This window comes from Thrips palmi, unplaced genomic scaffold (assembly GCF_012932325.1).
Source record: "Thrips palmi isolate BJ-2018 unplaced genomic scaffold, TpBJ-2018v1 HiC_scaffold_18, whole genome shotgun sequence".
In the NCBI taxonomy this organism is placed as follows: Eukaryota; Metazoa; Arthropoda; class Insecta; order Thysanoptera; family Thripidae; genus Thrips; species Thrips palmi.
This window is the reverse complement of record NW_023144627.1, coordinates 11863146-11878551: the sequence shown is the minus strand read 5'-3', so window position 1 is coordinate 11878551 and position 15406 is coordinate 11863146. Positions and strand designations below refer to the sequence as shown.

Genomic DNA, 15406 nt, shown 5'->3' with positions numbered 1-15406 from the left:
GGATTGTGTTTGGCCGTTTCCACGACGACTCTTCCCGCCCCCCTTCGCGGGGTCTTCTTTCTGCTCCTTTTTCGCCTGTGCCGTGCATTCGGCCATTGCCACACACGCACACACACACGCCACGGCAACAAGCAAAAAATAAAAAACAGCACGACGTACGACGGACACACACAAACACAGAAAGGTAGTGATCATGGGAAAGCAAGCAGGCACATTACATCGTGATTGTCATGTCACGGCGATACCCCATGTTCAGCCGATCTCGCCACACACAACACACACACACACCACACACACACACACACACACGTGACGCGAATGGATTGCCAGCGTTCGAGACGTTTGCGCCAGATGCGCGACGGACGCGTGCTGCTCGCTGCCTTTGCTACCGGTATTTATACTGCCGGCAAATGAATATGAATGAAGCAGCAATGCCTAGTATAAACAAGGCGTGTGCGTGTATGTGTGTGTGGGTGGGTGTGGGTGAATTGTAGATGCGGGCGCAGTGGCTTGCCTGGATGCCCCGAGGCGCGGCGAGATGGTTTGCACGCGTTTGCTTTGCGGATGTCAGAAACTCCCTCCATGTGTGTGTGTGTGTGTGTGTGTGTGTGTGTGCAGAGCATTTCGCCGTGGCTAATGGGGAAACACGCCGAGCCAGAAACCCTTAATTATTTACTTTTATCGCATCGCGATCCAGTCGGTCCGTCGGTCGGTCGGTTTGCATATTACCCGCCTTTTAAGGAAGAGGAACCGTTTCTCGCTCTCGCGCGTCTCAAAGCAGCAGCACACCACTGCCAGTTTTCGCTGGCCGCCAAATATGTCAAATAACGCCGCGTTTACAGTGAGCGCACCGCCGCGCCTTCGGCCGCGCCGCCCCAGGCAGCGAGAGGGTTGGGATTAATGATGCGGAAGCCTCCGGGCTCCGGCCGCCCTACACCGCAAAAAAAAGCGGTAGTTTAGTTTCCGAGTTACGGGTGTGCGATTCATTTCAAACACCGCATTCTTTGCACACAGCCAGAGAGAGAGAGAGAGAGAGAGAGAGAGAGAGAGAGAGAGAGAGAGAGAGAGAGAGAGAGAGAGGCGTTTACAGAGACCCCACCACTGTGGGAGCGACCACGACCGCTACGAGGAAAACAAACCGCCAACATACCTGCATGCAAAGCTATGTAAGCCGAGGTGTTACCGCCGAGGGGACCCTCCCTCCCCTCTCTCTCTCCCCGGGGCGGTCCGGGCGGCCAGGCCGGGCCAGAGGGCGGCTCATCTCATTACACGACGATTGCCAATTACCAACCCATTAATTATTAGGCGGGAGCACCGAGCGAGCGAGCGAGCGAGAGAGAGAGAGAGCGAGAGAGAGAGGAGAGAGAGAGAGAGAGAGAGAGAGAGAGAGAGAGAGAGAGAGAGCGAGAGAGAGAGAGGGGGGATGGGGGTTGCAAAGCCCCCCTCCCCTTTTGCACCTGCGCCATAACCGCCCCTTAAAGGGCCCCTCCGGCTCGCAATTAGGATTCGCCATATTTACGTTTTACAGCGCAGGCTACGCAGGCACCGAGGGGGCGGCGCCGGAACGCGTCGCCTGTCGCTTCATCGGCTAAACAGTGTGTCCACCAAAGGCCTTCGCTCATCATCTTGTTAGAAGAAGAAGAAGAAGAAGAAGAAAGAAGAAGAAGAAGAAGAAGAAGAAGAAGAAGAAGAAGAAGAAGAAGAGAGGCGTGTGTAATTTGGAGACGGCGCAACCCCCCCGCCGGAACAGCCAGAGGAGGGAAGAGGGAGGGAGGGGCAGACGCAGAGAGAGAGAGAGAGAGAGAGAGAGAGAGAGAGAGAGGAGGGGGGGGGGGGAGAAGATTGTGCAGATTGTTCTCTTGCCAGGCGCCTCGCCGAACGGGGCGTGCCAACGGTGTGGATGTCGCACAGCCTCATCAACACCAACGAGGACACACACACGCTCTCTCTCCACGAGTTACATGCCCAGCAGTCAAACAAGCACTCACACAAGAAGCGCGCGTCAAGGCGAACAAGCACACTACACAAGCAACGACAAAATACGAAAATGAAAAACTGAGTACTCACGATATATCCCCTTCCAGAACTGCATCGACTGCTCCCCTGCAAACACAAATAAGTTCGAAATGGCCAAGATTAAACGGGGCAGAGAAAGCGCTTTTGGGTTTCGGGTGCAAACTAACACATAGATAGTAAAATGTGCGTCCGGCCAGCACGCTAGTAGTACAAGGAGTAATACCGGGGCCGTAGAGGTGGGCGGGTTACAGGCAGGAATGTTAGCCAGCACGATTAGACTTCTTAGCAAACTCCCAAAAAACTAGCAACCACATTTTTGTTTTGGAAATTGTTCCCCGCTTTAGGGATACCGGCTGACTGAACGTTCTCCTCGGAGGTCGGCCAAACCCCTTTTAATTCCTACAGCTCAAAAAATTATGCGTCCAAATATGAAAGCGATGCTTAAGTCCCCAAATTTATCTATGCGGCAATCCAAGTAAATTTATCAGCTGCAGCGTGCAGACAAATCTCGTCAAGAGACCATCGTAGCCCCTTCCGGTTCAATACAAGAATTCCTTGTTTGTTCAACAGCCTAAATTCATCGATCAAAATTATGTTCCAGTTACAAAAAAATCAATGTTGTTATTGTTCGACAGACAGGCAAAGTCTGCTAGAAAGCAATAATCTTCTTCAAAAGAAACAGGCGGCAAGAGGAACAACTGCCCACACAGTCTGCACAGATAGGAAAGGGTGAACCTCCATCCCCAAAATTGCTATTTACAAGGAACTACGCAGCTAAACGCCCCCGGCCGAACAGAACGTTAACGTTCCCGCCGGTGGGGGTTTAACGGTGTAGCGGGAGTGCTGCCAACTTGACTTCGAGCACAATGCACTACAAGCAGCACCCCACACGTCCCTGGTGTGAGTACTGGGCGCTTCATGCAGGCAGAGGGATTCAACGCGTTTAAATTTAGACAACAAAACAAAAAAAATATTATTGAAAGTCTTTGAAGCCACATCCCCGTTGATGCAGCTCACATTATTTAATAATAATCATATTATTAAGAACACAAAGCTATCTCGAAATCGAGCAGTGCTCTGCTTCTTGAAACGCGTTCCATCCGATACGCATAACCGGCAGATATTTAACAAGATTAAAAAAAAATAAAAATAAATTTACAACACACATAAGAAAAGGAGAATCTACACACCCACATCGCTGGCAGCGGCACATGCGCTAGAGAGACGCGCGGCAAAGATACCTTGAAAACCGCCACACCCTAAGACGAGGCTGACTTACCCTCCGAGGGAGGGAGGGGGTGGGACGGGGCCATACTTACATCGCTCAGTCGGTCGTGCGAGGTGTCGACGGAAGCGCCGTTTAGCCGTTCGGAAGCTCGTCCAGAATCGTCACTGGTGCCAACATCGAGGTTGCCCTGAAACAGACAGGAGAGAAACCTCTTTAAAACCTGCGTAAATTGAGACCCCACCGGTTTAGTTCCACAAAACAAAAAGTACGGAGGCTTTAAATGGGTGCTGAGAAAATTCTGATGAGAATGTTGACTCAACAAAGAGACCCTTCGAGCCAAAAGTACAAATTTCGAGCGGGCAAGCGGTGGAAAATAAGATGGCCACGTGGCCTTCGCCGAGACAATGCCCGGCCGACAGCGTGGACGCGAGCCAGAGCTCGAGCTAATATTGACGCAGTTCTGTGCTACTTTCCTGCCGCACTTGAACCAATACGCGGCGCGACAAGTCAAAGTCCTCACAAAGCGCCTCATTCTTTCCACCCGTTGCCCTTCCGACTTACGGCAAGAAACTAAGAGAAACAAAAAAACCGTCGGAAAAATAAAAAGAGCGCGCCGACACGCAACCGCGCGCAATTTTAAATTCAATTACGCCACTTTATTACGCCGTCGTCGTCCTGGCCGGCGTGGCGTGGCGCGGCGCGGCCGTCCGGACGGCAATCCGACGACGAGCCGACGACAAGCCGCAAAGCACGAGGACGGCGTGGCGCGGCCATCGATTCGTTATTGCCAGCGTCGTTGGCATTCAGCGAAGCATTCACGTCACGGAGGTCAAGGAGGGGAGGGGGCGTCGAGTAGGGGCTTTTGGGTAGGAGGGATCGGGTAGGAGGTATCGGGTAGGAGGGATCAGGTAGGAGGGATCGGGTAGGAGGGATCGGGTAGGAGGGATCGGGTAGGAGGGATCGGGTAGGAGGGATCGGGTAGGAGGTATCGGGTAGGAGGTACCGGGTAGGAGGTACCGGGTAGGAGGTATCGGGTAGGAGGGATCAGGTAGAAGGGATCGGGTAGAAGGGATCGGGTAGGAGGGACCGTGTGGGAGGGATCGGGTAGGAGGGATCGGGTAGGAGGGATCGGTAGGAGCCGAGCTGTCGACCACAGCAGACGGCAGGAGACAAGTGCTGTCCGCGCGGCACGAACTCGAAAAGCCCCAGTAATGCGGGGGTTTATCAATGGAACCAGGACCAGTAGGGGTGCGGCGAAAGGAGTCCTTTGTCGTGTCTTGCCCCGAAACGCCCCGGAAACATGGCCACTTTGGCGGCACAAAAAAGGAGGGACAAAAGCGGCGGATCAGTGAGAGAATTAAATTAGGGGCCGCTCGGGCGAGCCGCGGCGAGCCGGCCGGAGGACCACACGTGCACCGCGCGGTTTTTCCACACTGCTCGCAGAGACAACGCCATTTTTTTGGGGAACCAAAATGCAAAAGGAATAAAATTAAAATGTAAAATCGGAACCAGCGGCCGCCCCGCGGACGGTGTACAACACGTACACACGAGCGTACACAGCATCGAAAGTGCACGCAAAGCACGGCAGCAATGCGCACGGCAAACACACGGCCAGAGGCACGCGCGTGTGTGCAGGGCCCGCACGGGCGGTGGGGGCGCGTTCGCCGCGTTCAGACCAACTTTTCGGCTGGCGCGGCGCGGCGGGGCGAGGTTGGTGTGAGCGGAGCGCGGCAGGCGTTTGCGTGCCAACCCCAATTAGACGGGCTATTTACCCAACACCACGGCCCCTCGTTTACCGCCCCGGAAAACATTTGCGCCAGAAACGGCGGGGCGGGGCGGGGCGCCTTTGAGACTCAATCTGTGTCTGCGTTGGCACAAGCCAGCCAACTCCGTCAGCCATGACGCACGCACACATTACACACATGTCGTCTCGCTCGCTCCCGCGGGCAAACGCAGGGCTAGGAGGGAATCCGCGAAGCGCGACGAGCTTCCAAACGGAGCACACACCGACAGACGCGTGTGCTACACAACAAACACACTCATGTAGCACGGACTCAACAAAACGCCTTAGTCTGGCCGGCATGTTTCGCCAGCCAACAGGTTACCAGCGGCTAAACCCCGCGAGCCCTTCACAACCGTGTGTGTGTGTGTGTGTGTGTGTGTGTGTGTGTGAGTGAGTGAGTGGGACTGTCACTTCCAGCGCGGGAGGGCCGCGGAGTCCCCGGAGTGGCCCAGAAGGGCGTCTCGCCGGTCATTAAAGCTGGCAAACCCTTTTGGGGCGACGCCCCGCCCGCCAGCCCCGCCAGCCCCGCCAGCCCCGCCAGCCCCGCCTGGCCCTTCCCCGCGGTCAGGTCGTCCCGCGTCAAAGGGCGCGCGGGGCGTAATGGAGGCGCTCCAGGCCCCCCAGGCCCTACAGGCCCTCTAGGCGGTAGGGGCTCCGCACGCGGCCTGGACAACCCCCACGGCGCAGGGCAACCCCCTTCGCACAACCCTTTCTCTCTCCTCTCCCCCCTCTCTCTCTCTCTTCTCCCCCTCTCTCTCTCCTCTCTCTCTCTCTCTCTCTTTTCCCCCCCTCTCTCTCTCCCTCTCCCTCCCTCTCCCTCCCTCTTCCCCCTCTCTCCCCTCTCTCCCTCTCCCCCCTCTCCCTCCTCCCTTCCCCCTCTCCTCTCCTCTCTCTCCTCCTCCCCCCCCTCAGGCTCGTTGACAACTTGATGCCGTCTGTCGCGTCGAGCCCTCCCTCCGCTACGCGCGCGCGACGCCGGCCAGCCATCCGCACAGTGTGCCGCGCAGTGTGCCGCGCAGTGTGCCGCGAGGGGGAAGTGAGAGGGGAAGCCCGACCGCCGCCACACGCCGCTACCCTCGCAAAAGTCAAGTCTCACTCGTCTCAACAGCAGGCAAGGCTTTCTCCCACAGTGTACGCCCTTATGTCCACGACAAAGTGAAGCAAACAAACACGGCAAAAAAGTTATGAAACATATATATAGCGCTCGCTTGCTGACTCGCTGCAGCACAGCGTGTCTTTCTCGGACCGGACCGTGGCAGACTGACCATTCGCGGATCACACTCACACACACACACACACTCGCCGCGCAGAACGTGCCCGCGGTGCGAGCGACACGGCGGGTCCGACAACAAGAAGGCGGTGCGTTCCGCGAACCCTTTCTATTAAGCCATTCGTGCGTTAATTGAGCCCTGATTGGCGCGCCGACGTGTGTGTGCGCACCTGCGTCTGTGTGCGTGAGCGCACTATAGCGAGGCGCCACGCACCGCCGCACACACGCACGCACACACACACGTCGCGGTTGCGTGACTGCAAAACTCTCTCACACACACACACACACACATACGCACACACACGTTCGCAGAGAAGGACGTCCTGGAAACGTACTCGGAATGTCGCCCAAGACGTTACGATTCCCCCCCCCCCCCCCCCTCTCCTCTCTCTCACACACACACACCAAAACAACAATTTTCATTTTATAAACTCTCCCTTCTCCGTTCTGCCACCCCGGCGCCCACTTCGATTAATCGACGCCCTGTCGTGCTTTCATCTCTGACGACAAGAAAAAACAAAACATAAAACAAACGGCGGCAAAAAAAACAACAACAACAAACGTGGCGGCGTGACTCGCACACTGGAAGTCAGTCAGTCGGTCGGTCCGACTCCATCACACTGCTAATGGCATCACACCGCAAGCCGACCGGATAATCCAGATGTAATCAGGCACGCCCCGTCTCTCTCGCACTCGCGCGTCGTGGCGGCCGGTGGCGGCGGGGTGGGAGAGAGACAGAGCCGTTCGCGGGCGGCGTGGCCACACTGCAGTGTCGTGTCGACGCCGCCTGCCGGTCCGCGGCATGCCGTCCCGTCGAACAGGCCTGCGTCCGGGACGGCCTACCCGCCAGGCGGCCCGAGGCGGCCAAAGTTCCAGGCGCGTGTTCAGCTCCAGAGTCGCTGAACAGGACTCGAACCGAACGTGTGACCCCATCAATGGATTCCTCGTTCGGAGAGCAATCCATTGGTGGGGTCACACGTTCGGTTCGAGTCCCATTTAGCGACTCCGGAGCTCAAAACGCGCCTAGGGTTTCGGCCGCCTCCACCGGCCTTCTGGCCCACTGTGGCGCTGGCGCACTCCGTCCGCTTGGGGCTTTGGCCGCACAACAGAGCCATCCGGCGATAACGCGTCGTCATCGTGCCCACTAACATTACCAACTCAAATTCCATTTTTAGTGGTGACCTAAAAAGCGTGTTTACGATTTCCATAGCCTTCTCGCGCCGCGGCCCCCTCCGCGGCCTCGGGGGGGCGGAGGGAGGTTCCTTTAGGGAAATAAACGGGCATAAACGAGCCAGGTAATAAAATACACGCGGCAGTAAAGGGGCGAAATGACAATCGTAAACACGAATCACACACACACCAACACACGCACGCACACACACAGCGAGGCGGGGGAAGAAAGTGGGCGGAGCAGGGGGCGCAGAGTGAAAAAGGAAAGACGTGCGCCTGGTTCAGAGACGGATAACCAAATAACAACCCCCTCGATAAAAAGAAAAATAGCAGCGACGCGGAGAGCAAATCGGGGGTTTGTGCCGTCGGGGACATGACGTGGCGGCGGTGTGCGCGCTAGTCCGCGCGATAGGGCACGTCAGGCTGCCAGCGCCGCGGGCCCTTTTCCTCCTGCCGCACTGTAAAACATTTCTATCCGCCCCGCGGCCCTGCGGCCCCACTGCGCTTCCTTGTTACGGCTTTATTCGCCCATAAATTCGTGATCAGGGAGACGCCAAGACGGGCCCCGCCCCGCCCCGACGGTGTGCCGGCACGACAAGCCCCCCCAGGCAACAAGGCCTGACGCACACACCAAATTGGCCCAGTCAATATTCGAGACAATGCACAGCGGCAACGTAACCTCTGCATTATACACAAGTTGGCCTAGGTCGGAAGTAAAAACGTCACGAAAACAACGAGAAACGAAAAAAAGGAAAAAATCGCCACCACGAGGTTTTACTCCCCACGGCTCGGCGTGCATTGTGAGTGTGCGTGTGTGTCACGTGTCCGTCATGACGGCGTGTAAACATAAATTAAGGGCGTATCGTGTTCCGGATTTACGGTGTGGGGTAATCGTCCCGGAGGTGCAACGCGGAACAGGTTGTAAATCCCGCCCAGCCTGTCGTTGGCCGGCCACGGCGGGGCACGCCAGGGGCCGCCGATCCGCGTACGCTCCGCGTGGCGGGATTTACCGCCACGCCGCCCAGGGGGCGCCACCACCCCGCCCCGTCTCTCTCGCACCCCCGACGGGGGGGGGGGGGGGGGGGGGGGGGGGGGGGGGAGGAGAGGGGAGGAGAGAGAGAGAGGGGAGAGCGAAAAGGGGGAAAGGGGGGGGGAGAGAGGAAACCCCTTTGGCGTAATCCAGTCCCCCGCAAGACGAATGTCCCCGCCGGGTCAGACGGCCGCGAGCGCAAAGTTAAACAGTTCCCTCATGAAAGCGAAATCAGGCGCCAAATTTGAATACGACTGCGTCAGGCGCGGCCGCCAAATGTTGCAGTGGATTCTCGAGTCGAAGCCCGTCTCGCGTGCTGCATTCGGTTTGCTCGTTGAGTGAGACACTGCTAGTTGGGCAATGCTGCCAAGGGATAGGTTCTTCATGGACTCAGAAGCCCCGGTGTCATTCTAGGAAGGAAGATAAGCCCTTAAATAGGAAAATGTACAGTGCCGCCGGCGGTTCACTCCTTAGCAGTGTCTCGAGTGCGTAGGTTCAAAGTCATGACTCAGTCATGCCGTCGTGCACGTGGCGCGGGGACTCGGCGGGGCCGCGTCCGCGCCACTGTGCACCCAGTGTACACACTCCACACGCAGGTGGGCATGGCAGGTGCGGCGAGGCGCGCGGCGCACAAGTGGATTTGCCAGAAAACCGGTGGAGGCGGCCAAAATTCGACGCGCTTTGAGCTCCAGAATCGCTAAATGAGGCTCGAACGGAGCGTGTGACCCCACCAATGGATTCCTCGTTCGGAGAGTAATCCATTGGTGGGGTCACACGCTCGGTTTGAGTCCTGTTTAGCGACTCTGGAGCTCAAAAAGCGTCTAGAGTTGTGGCCGCCTCCACCGGTCTTGTGGCCAATCCACTGTGCGGCGTGCGGCCGGAAGGCGTACGCGTCGAGCGCGGCGCCGGCAGCGCGGCCAGCGCCACGCCCCCACGGCCGCACCGCGCCGCGGACCCGGCGGCACTGAACTGACGCCAGCACACTGCACAGCACGGGCAGGCAGCGGGGCCGGCGCCGCGGCGCCAGCGCGCTCTGCCGGCGGACGGCCGAACCGCCAGCGTCGCGACGCCCGGCTGCAGGCCGGCTGCCATGCGGCTGCGCCGGCTCGGCAAACCGCGGCGGCGACGGTGCTGCCCCGCGGAACGCCGGCCAGCGGCCGCGACACGTACTAGCACGCCGAGCACGCCGAGCACGCCACGGCTGGCTGCGTCGCATCGCATCGCGGCGGTCGCTGTCTCTCTCGCACCCGAACGGGGCGCCCCGCCAGTGCGAGAGAGACAGACGGCTCCCCGCTGCACCGTGGCATGGCGGGGCATGGCATGGCGGGGCATGGCGGGGCATGGCGGGGCATGGCGGGGCATGGCGGGGCATGGCGGGGCATCCCGGCCGCAGCGGCAGAGATTCCAACGAGGGGAAGGGGGTGTTTCCCTTTTGTTTTGACATTTTAAGCACGTGTTGTTCCCCCCCACACACACACAGACACACACACACACAGAGAGAGGCGCGCGAGGGTCCTTACTTGCGCGCTCATGCGCGAACAATGCTCGAATGGAAGTCAGAGGCGCGGCACGGCCGGCACGGCGGCACGGCGGCGCGACGCAGTGTGCTCCCTTGCCAACAAAATGAATTTTCCAAGCGACGCCCCGCCACGCCACAGCTGCAGGCGACGGCCGTGCTGAGCATCCTCACGGCCACTACTTCGTAAAACCTGGCACGCCCCGCGGCACGCCCCGCGGCTAGGTGCCGTCCGCTCCGCTTTCAATACGGACACTTTTCAAACGCCCGGCCACTTGAGACCATTCAGCGCGCGGCAGGCCCAACAGTCGCCTCTCTCTCTCTCGCACCGCGGCGGGGCGCTCCACGAGTGCGAGAGAGACAGAGGAAGTCGGTCTGCAGGACCCAATGGAGGGCGGGGCGCCTCGAGCCAGGGAGCCTCGCCGTCTTTCCATGAGCAACACTGACTCTCTCTCTCTCTCGCACTCACGGGGCGGTCCGTAGGGGTTCGTAGGGGTGCGAGAGAGACAGAGCGACGAAGCAGCGCACTTACCGACGCGGCCGAATGCCTGATGTGGTTGTGGTTGTTGTGGTTCCGCTGGTTGTTGTTGTTGTTGTGGTTGTTGTTGTTGTTGGCGGCCGGGGCGGCCTCCGACACGTCGCCATTCTTGAGGTGGTTCTTCTCGTCGCCGAGGGTCGGCGCGAGGGCGAGCTTCACGGACAGCGCGTTCCTGGCCGAGAGCTTGAGCGCCACCTGAGAGAGAGAGGCAGACAGAAACAGACGTGTTATCTTTGTTTCGCGCCAAACGACAGCAAGCTCGACACTCTCCCACATCCACAGGGAAACACACTATCAAACGAGACCGCCCTTTTCCACATTAAACGCCACTCGCGTTTTTTCCCGCCGCTCCTTTGTCTCTCTCTTCCCTCCCTCCCACGAGGACAGCACGCTCTTGCACGCGAAGCCGCCGCCGCACAGTGGGCCAGAAGACCGGTGGAGGCGGCCAAAACTCCAGACGCGTGTCGAGGTCCAGAGTCGCTATACACAGGACTGGAACCGAACGTGTGATCCCACTAACGGATTCCTCGTTCGGAGAGCAATCCATTGGTGAGGTCACACGTTCGGTTCGAGTCCCATTTAGCGACTCTGGAGCTCAGAACGCGTCCAGAATTTTGGCCGCCTCCGCCGGTCTTCTGGCCCACTGTGCGCCGCTCCCTGCGGCGTCATCCGGCGTCCGTCTCTCTCGCACTCGCGCCAATAAAACGACGGGCGGAAAAAAAGGCGAGAAAAACGGCGGCGAAAGGAGACGACTGTGCGATTGCCATTTTTCACGGTTCACGCTCCGCGGGGCGACCGCGCCGTGCCGAGCCGCTCCGAGCCGCACTGTAAATGACTTACGGTGAAAGGCTGCACCAACATAATATGGTGGAGATTTTCTCCATAATACCAACGAATTCGTCAAAATCTCTATAAGGTATAGTGAATTCTCAATGGTATGTACGAAGTCGCTGCACCCCCCATATTGAACTTTTCACCATAATATGGAGAATCTTCACTGTAGAACATTTAGAGTGCGCGCCAGCCTCGCGCCAGCCGCCAATCGAAAGCCAGTCCATCACGTCGCTTAGCGGGACAATGCCGCCAAATCCACTGTGAAAACGCCCCAGACCGGAGGAGGCGGCCAAAACTCTAGACGCGTTTTGAGCTCCAGAGTCGCTAAACGGGACTCGAACCGAACGTGTGACCCCACCAATGGATTGCTCTCCGAACGAGGAATCCATTGGTGGGGTCACACGTTCGGTTCGAGTCCCGTTAAGCGACTCTGGAGCTCAAAACGCGTCGAGAATTTCGGCCGCCTCCACCGGTCTTCTGGTCCACTGTGGGCTCCACGCGTGCGTCCGGGCGCTTCAGATTTTATTTGCCCGACCCACTTCACTGCTCGCAGAGAACCACACCCAGTGTGCGGACACGGTAGACACCGCGAGCGGGCTGTCCGTGTAGAGACGACTGCCTGCCGTCGCGCCTCGCGCCTCGCGCCAGCGGACACGGCGTGGGAGTGAGAGGAAGCATTTACCGTATCGCGGCACCGGCGAGAGTAAATTGAAAAAAAAAGAGAGAGAGAGAAAGAAACCGGAGTCCAATTTGCACGGATTTCAAGCGATAAACAAAAATGGAATTTTTCCTGGGTTCAGAGAGAAGATTAGTCAACCATCAGCAGTGGTCAGTGCAAAGCAGCTACCACTTCAAGCGTTGAACATTCTGTCATCATGACCCGGCCGAGATTCGAACCCGCGACCTTCGACACCGTGACCCGCCGCGCTAACCGTTACACCACGACGACGCTGGAGGTGGACCCACGCGGAGTGCGGGCATGGCGTGCGGTCGCCCTTCATCGCCCTTCCACTCCAGGACTGGGAAACGAGCGGGCAATGACCAAACGGTGCGCCCCAATCAATGAGCCAATCATAAAACAATTGACGGAGCGGCCACTCCGATAGGCCGGCAACCCGAGCGCGACCCGAAGGCGACCCGAAGGGTCGGTGGCGACCCCGGAGAAAAATGTGCGCATCGCTTGATCCTCATACCCCTCCTTTCCCTCCACCATCATGCCTTCTCTCTCTTTCGCTGCATTTCATCCCCGAATGCTAATGGGCACGGATTAAGGGCCGCGCGGGTCGCTCCATCTTAATGGACAAGCCGCCATTTATTCGCCTTCTTTTCATTATTTCTCTTTCCCTTTTAATTTTTTTTTTTTTTCATCCGGCGGTCACGTACTACAATATGGTTGCCCACACTGTGACCCCAGCCGATCCATCCGTCGCTTTAGTGCAACCTGGCCGGCGATTCCGAAGAATCGGGTCGTCACTCTCCGTTTCCGACTTTTCCTTGTCCCCCCCCCCCTCCTCGTCCGCGGCACCGATTTCACGGGCTTGCTAAACGGGCGGCTGAGAAATGAAAACACACAACTGTCTTGACAAAATAGAGTGGTGGGGGAGCGAGGCGGCCGACTGAGGCGGCGCCATGATTGAGTGTGACGCCGACCCCCCCCCCCCCCCCCCCCCCCCGCCCTCCCGGCACGCCACCGCGTTGGTCCCCGACACGTGTTTCCCCGACGCAAACACACAATGCCTCTCGCCTCCAACTTTCCGTGGACTTGGTTCGCGACTTTGATAAGTCAGGAATCCTGTCGTCTGCCGTCGTCGTCGTCGGCGCAGCGCCTCTGCCAGACTTCCCCCCCCCCCCCCCAAACTTGCGCGCGCGCGGGGCTTCGACTGGCGCGGGCTTACTTTTCAATTACTCCCCCCAACTTGTTCAACACCTTGATCCTCTACAGCGTCGCCGCGAGGCGCTGCCGAGCGCTGCCGAGCGCTGCCAAGCGCTGCGAAGGGCCCATCAAGGGCGGCCCAGCTTAAACAAGACCGACTATAACTCAGCCGGAACGACTTCCGCGCGGAAGGGGCGAGGTTCCGCAAGTTGCTGTCTGTCTGTCTGTCTGTCTGTCTGTCTGTCTGTCTGTCTGTCCGTCCGTCCGCGGGCAAGAAGCCCCGCGACACGCCGACACGCTCGGCCCGGCGTTGCAGCAGAGGCAGCCCAGCGTGACTGCGCGTCCAGGCTTGGAGAGGGTCTCATCCCGCGACAAGGCCCTGCATTGCAGGTCTGCCTGCAAGCCCCTCGCAGTGGAAGGGGGTCACAGTGGGCCAGACGACAGGTGGAGGCGGCCGAAACTCTAGACGCGATTTGAGCTCCAGAGTCGCTAAACAGGACTCGAACTGAACGTGTGACCCCACCAATGGATTCCTCGTTCGGAGAGCAATCCATTGGTGGGGTCACACGTTCGGTTCGAGTCCCATTTAGCGACTCTGGAACTCAAAACGCGTCTACAGTTTTGTCCGCCTCCACCGGTCGTCTGGCCCACTGTGGGTCCAATCTTCAGGCTGCAGGTCCCCCAGCCTCCGCCTGATAAGCTCGCTTGCCCCCGGCTGCCCTGCCACTGGCCCTGCCACTGGCCCTGGGGCGCTGAACCCACGGCTGAACCCTCCCCCAGGCGCCAGCACTGCAAAAACCACAGGCCGCTTCATCCGAGCGGCTACCTGTTAATAACGTGATTTCATTCCGAGAGCCTCGCAACTTCCCTCGGCCGATAAACGAGGCAATAAATAGGGCCCCTGGGCGTGGCGTGGCGCGGCGAGGCGGCCAGTGAGTTTGTTGGCTCCCCCCCCCCCTCCCCCCCAAACAAGCGAGGGGCATCACACCTGAAGCCACACTGCAAACAAGGAGGACGTCGCTACAGTGTAGCAACGAGGCTTTTCCCCCAGCGACTCTGCTCCCAACCTGGCCTCGATCCAAATCGGGTTTCTTGAGACTTTCTAAGGAAGTGCCACTCGGCTTTTGGAGGAGTTTCAAGACCGCGACAGCTCAACCTGCAATCTCCAGCTGGACGCTTGCGTCTTTTTCAACAGTGAGTGCCACGAGCGCAACGCAGAGTTCAATTTTAAAATGACGTAATTCTGGGTAGAGCATTCGTCACACTGGCCGTCCGGGAGGTACAGCCACCTCGAGTTGGAACCCGAGTCAGCTCGCGCCGCAAATCAGACGGGGACCGCGCGGCGGCACGCCCGAGCTGGCGGCCTGCACGGCCAGCATGGGTGGACAGGGGCCGTGTCTGCCATTTGCATAACTGCCCGCCAGCCCCGCCAGCCCCGCCCGAGCAGCCAGCCCCGCCCGGCCGAACCGCGCGGCCCGCGCACCGGGAGCCTTCTTCGCTCAGCCAATTAGCACTCCCCGCCCCGGGCCCCGGCCCGGTCCGCCACGGGGGGAGAGAGAACTTGCTGTGTGCGAAGATTCGGGCAACTTTTCGCACTAAGCGGGAGCAAACTCGCGCCGCAGTGGCGCCGCCGCCAGTGTCAATAGACAGACAGTGTCACTTGCTAAAGCCCGGCTCAAGCCGCGACGGGCCGGCCTCACTGGTTGGCCGCAGTCACAAGACAGACAGACAGACACAGACAGACAGACAGACACACACAGACACACACAGACACACACACACAGTGGGCGAGCTTGTCAGACGCGACCACGTCAACGCGGTGGCCGCCTCACACAGTGTAGGAACACTCCGGGACAACGTAGACACAGACACACGAGGATAGGAAATAAACAGACACAGTATGCTCTTTATTTCAGTCTCTGCAGGCCGCACGCACACACAGACGCGCGAAGCGCACACACACGGGGCACTGGTACACCGGAAGGGGCCGAAGTGAAGTTCGCGGCGCGGTCGAGCTTGAGATCGCGAGCGTCGCGACGCCTGGCGGGGCGCGAGCGAGGCGGCGCGGTCCGCTGCCTCCCCCCGGGGGGGGCGCCCCCAAAGGGGTGGGCCCGCCGGACGGAGAGGGGGGGGCCCGGGGAAACCCCC

The 15406-nt window shown here is 59.1% G+C and overlaps 1 protein-coding gene across 1 annotated transcript in view; it reads right to left on the bottom strand.

Moving 5' to 3' along the window:
- Positions 1-15406, bottom strand: part of LOC117644709 (autism susceptibility gene 2 protein-like) — a gene marked incomplete at its 3' end in the record, with an annotated part of 81919 nt that overhangs the window by 56076 nt on the left and 10437 nt on the right. Inside the window, exons 2-4 of the mRNA XM_034384323.1 lie at positions 10546-10746; positions 3336-3431; positions 2068-2103 (exon numbers count right to left, since the gene is read on the bottom strand). Coding sequence (XP_034240214.1) covers positions 2068-2103; positions 3336-3431; positions 10546-10746 — 333 coding nt within the window. The remainder of the gene's footprint in view (positions 1-2067; positions 2104-3335; positions 3432-10545; positions 10747-15406) is intronic.